Raw genomic sequence first — 5,119 nt, 5'->3', positions numbered from 1 at the left:
CAAAGCTTGTATATCACCTTATAATAAACATTCAATTAAAATATTATATACAACGAAAGAAAGGGAAAAGCTACATCCAAGATTCTTGCCATTCTCTGCTCTCGTCACGTATCCTTTTTCAATTTAAAAATCCAGGCATAACCAAAAGCATGGTCCTTTTATGTAAACCATTTTCGGCACGCTTACGCACCCTCTTTCTTCAGACATGCCGAAGAGCGGTACTTCGGCGAGCTGGCAGAAACGTTAGCACGCCGGGCGAAATGCTTAGGGGTATTTCGTCTGCGTTACGTTGTGAGTTCAAATTCCGCCGAGGTCGACTTTGCCTCTCATCCTTTCGGGGTCGATAAATTAAGTACCAGTTACGCACTGGGGTCTATGTAATCGACTTAATACCTATGTCTGTCCTTGTTTGTCCCCTCTGTGTTTAGCCCCTTGTGGGTAATAAAGAAATAGGTATTTCGTCTGCGTTACGTTGTGAGTTCAAATTCCGCCGAGGTCGACTTTGCCTTTCATCCTTTCGGAGTCGATAAATTAAGTACCAGTTACGCACTGGGGTCGATGTAATCGACTTAATACCTATGTCTGTCTTTGTTTGTCCGCTCTGTGTTTAGCCCCTTGTGGATAATAAAGAAATAGGTACTTCTGCCTGTCTGTCTGTCTGTCTGTCTCTCTCTCTCTCTCTGTCTCCACTTAGTCTTTTGATTCAAGCGCTGCTTAAAGAAATTGGTCTGGTCTGGGTCAGACAAAGACTGCTCAATACGCAACCGTCCAATCCTTGTCCAACATACCATTTCTTTCGCTATATCTACCAAATACCTTATATCCACCCTAACCCTGACTTTAATCCTAATCCTAACCACTAGGCCATGTGCCTCTACTCCCTCAAAATTACTGGCCTTAAAACCTGCAACAAACTGGCACCCTGTTGAGAGAGCGAATGTTGTGATCTCAGCCGCTTATACGCCATAGAAACCGGGTAGCCGGTTTATGAGTCCTAAAATTCAAGAACCGCCCCCGCGCCCCTCACACTCACACATTAAAAGTTAATGAAAAGTAAGTATTTTGATATTACTCGGATCAAAGATTTTTCAACATCGTCGTGGACCATATCAATTCCGTAGCGTTTTTCGCGGTGCATCAGGCATTCCTGACCAATGTGGAGAGGTTTGGAAGAATCTTCTAAAGCACGTTCAAGAATTCTCTTATATTCCTGAAAGTGAGAATTATATAAAAAAAAAAAAGATATAAGGGTTAATAGATACATGTATGTACACACACACACACACGCACACACACACACACACACACACACACACAACACACACACACTCTCTCTCTCTCTCTCTCTCTCTCTCTCTCTCTTTCTCTCAATCTATTTTTCTCTATCTTTTTCAACACACACACACACACACAGACACACGCACACACACACACATGCGCACACACACACACACATACTCTCTCTCTCTCTCTCTCTCTTTCTCTCATTCTATTTTTCTTTATCTTTTTCAACAGACACACACACACACACGCACACACACACACACACACGCACACACACACACACACCATTCTCTCTCTCTCTCTCTCTCTCTTTCTCTCAATCTATTTTTCTCTATCTTTTTCAACACACACACACACGCACGCACACACACATGCACACTTTCTCTCTTTCTCTTTCCCCCTTTCACATTCTTTCCTATTCTCTCTCTCTTTCTCTCGTTCTCTTTCACACACACACACACAGTCTCTATTTCTCTCCTCCTCCTCCCTTTCACACACACACACACACACACACACACACTCTCTCTTCTCTCTCTCTCTCTCTCGCTCTCTCTTCCACATACACACACACGGACGAGGGTCTCACAGAAAGCCATGCAAAAACGGTCATGGCATTTTTATTAACTGACACAAATCGTTTATCTTCAAATCGGTTACCTTCAAATTGTCGATCTCCATATGCATGTGATTAATCTCGTCAGAAAGTTCCTCTCTCATTAAGGAAATATCAGCCACACGTTCAACTATTAAAAAATATCAATACAGACTTTAAGAGGAAGAAGAAACCAGGGGTTCCCAACTGGGGTCCATATAACATTTTTGGGGGTCAACGCAACAAGATAGTAAATTAGGGAAACTATAGTATTTTAAGGGACTCTGAAAAAATTTACATGTATGTACTTGTATGTATTGTGGAGGCACATGGCCTAGTGGTTAGAGCAGCGGATTCGCGATCGAGGGATCGCGGGTTCGAATCTCAGACCGGGCGATGTGTGTTTTTATGAGCGGAACTCCTAAGCTCCACGCTGCTCCGGCAGAAGGTAATGGCAAACTTCTGCTGACTCTTTCGCCACAACTTTCTCTCACTCTTTCCTCCTGCATCTTGCAGCTCACCTGCGACGGACCGGCGTCCCGTCCAGGTGGGGAACCTATACGCCAAGGAAACCGGGAAACCGGCCCTTATGAGCCAGGCATGGCTCGAGAAGGAACAAACAAACTTGTATGTATTGCAAAAAAAAATGAAAAAAATTTGCTATTATTTTTCGTCTAACATTTTACATATTTCAACCTACACAAGTTAATGTGTGAAAAACAAAATAGGAATTTTGAAAGAAGTTTCTCGAAAATTAGGGTCCACCTGAACAAAATAGTAATCAAAGGGGTCCATAGATAAAAAAAAATGGTTGAGAACCCTTGATCTTGGCTATGGGGGTCCAACTGAATAAAATAGAAATCAAAGGGGTCCATAGATAAAAAAATGGTTGAGAACCCTTGATCTTGGATATGGGGGTCCAACTGAATAAAATAGAAATCAAAGGGGTCCATGGATAAAAAAAAATGGTTGAGAACCCTTGATCTTGGCTATGGGGGTCCAACTGAATAAAATAGAAATCAAAGGGGTCCATAGATAAAAAAATGGTTGAGAACCCTTGATCTTGGCTATGGGGGTCCAACTGAATAAAATAGAAATCAAAGGGGTCCATAGATAAAAAAATGGTTGAGAACCCTTGATCTTGGATATGGGGGTCCAACTGAATAAAATAGAAATCAAAGGGGTCCATAGATAAAAAAAAATGGTTGAGAACCCTTGATCTTGGCTATGGGGGTCCAACTGAATAAAATAAAATCAAAGGGGTCCATAATAAAAAAATGGTTGAGAACCCTTGATCTGGATATGGGGTTCCAACTGAATAAAATAGAAATCAAAGGGGTCCATGATAAAAAAAAATGGTTGAGAACCCTTGATCTTGGCTATGGGGGTCCAACTGAATAAAATAGAAATCAAAGGGGTCCATAGATAAAAAAATGGTTGAGAACCCTTGATATGGGGGTCCAACTGAATAAAATAGAAATATGGGGGTCCAACTGAATAAAATAGAAATCAAAGGGGTCCATGGATAAAAAAAATGGTTGAGAACCTTTGATCTAGACCCAAATTTTTATTAACTGGAAGCAAAAGGAAAAAAACAACAACACAAAACAAAACAAAAAACGAGATGATTTTTGACAGATGATTCAATATCAAAATTCTTATGCAGCAGAAAAGGGTTTTCATTTGCTTTTAGTCACATTCTAGTGAAGGCACATGGCTTTGCAGTTAGTATATTCAGTCCACGATCGTAAGGTCATGAGATCGATTCCAGGTAGCGCGCTTTATTTCACGTTGCTCGAGTCCATTCAACTGGCCCCTGTGAATTGTGCCTATAATTGGAAGGGCCAGCTCTGTCACATTCTGTGTTACGTCGAATCTCTCTGAGAACTACGTGGAATACCCAGCCACTTGCACTTTGATTTCATGAGCAGGCTGTTCTATTGATCGGATCAACTGGAACCCTCATCGTCGTAATCGATGGAAGACCAGTCACATAGTGTGTGTGTGTGTGTGTGTGTGTGTGTGTGTGGTGTGTTTATGAAATGACACGCAAAAATTCCTGCAGCTCGGCTGGGATGTGTTACCTCACCCTCCATATTCACCAGGTATTGCTCCTTCGGATTTTCCCTTATTCAGGTCTCTGCAGAATAGTCTTAATGGTAAAAATTTCAATTCCTTGGATGACGTAAAAAGAATCCTTTGATGAATTCTTTGCCATGAAACACTGCTTGACAACCGGTGTTGGCGTGTTTACGCCCCCGTAACGTAGCAGTTCGGCAAAAGGGTCCGTTAGAATAAGTACCCGCCTTTTAAAAATATAAGCACAAGGGTGGACTCGTTCGAATAAAAAATTCTTAAAGACGATGCCCTAGCATGGCCGCAGTCGATGACTGATACAAATAAAAAGATTAAAAAGGAGAGAAAAAAATAAAGACAAAAATACAGGCTTTTAAACAGTTTTCCTTGATTTGATGTCCCACTTCATCTAAATTATTCAAAATCTATACATTCGAAGCTATTCTAGCCTAACAGATAAATTCTTGCCCGATTTTGGTATGAAAGAACCAACTCACATAATTTCCTTGTAGCGTCTTTCTGTCTGTTTCTGGTGCGAACATCAATATCCTTGACCGTTCTCCAAGCATCGCTTCGCAATCTCTCTGCCGTTGAACACTCCTTTGCTGATACGTTGTAAGCGGTTTTATTCGATAAATTCCAATCGGAGGCTGTATAACGAGGATATACCATGTTCCTAAAAAGATTATAGCGTATACTAATAAATAAATAAATAAATAAATGAATGACTGAATATTATATGATATATATATATATATATATATATATATATATATATATATAAGTATATATATGAAACACACACACACACACATATATATATATATACAGGGAGATGTACTTGCATAGCAAGTGACGTGATCTGAGATCGTGTGCTGGAACGAAAACAATTGCAGCGTGGAAGGTGTTTATAAGCCATTTAAAAAACACACAAAAACCGTTAGATTCACTTCAACATTCAACATTTAATTTGTCAAAATATTTTCGTGGCTTTGAGACCGTGAACTGTTCACTGACAAAACTCCGTGCTGCACAATGTTTTGCACGGAGATGCAGCATGGAGTGCTTACACACACACATACACTTTGTTCTCAGGACGGTCTGTCTATTATTCTGTATACACGATGCACACACAGAAACACATGTTAACATCTCAATACATGTTCT

General features: G+C 40.5%; 1 protein-coding gene across 1 annotated transcript in view; it reads right to left on the bottom strand.

Moving 5' to 3' along the window:
- Positions 1–4,624, bottom strand: part of LOC115213963 (tektin-3-like) — an 11,723-nt gene extending 7,099 nt beyond the window's left edge. Inside the window, exons 1-3 of the mRNA XM_029782967.2 lie at positions 4,450–4,624; positions 1,942–2,027; positions 1,073–1,210 (exon numbers count right to left, since the gene is read on the bottom strand). Coding sequence (XP_029638827.2) covers positions 1,073–1,210; positions 1,942–2,027; positions 4,450–4,624 — 399 coding nt within the window. The remainder of the gene's footprint in view (positions 1–1,072; positions 1,211–1,941; positions 2,028–4,449) is intronic.
- Between the last annotated feature and the right edge of the window lie 495 nt (positions 4,625–5,119).

Source organism: Octopus sinensis, linkage group LG7, assembly GCF_006345805.1.
Source record: "Octopus sinensis linkage group LG7, ASM634580v1, whole genome shotgun sequence".
NCBI classification, from domain to species: Eukaryota; Metazoa; Mollusca; class Cephalopoda; order Octopoda; family Octopodidae; genus Octopus; species Octopus sinensis.
Note: the sequence above shows the minus strand (reverse complement) of the source record. Positions and strands in the feature narration are given on the sequence as shown.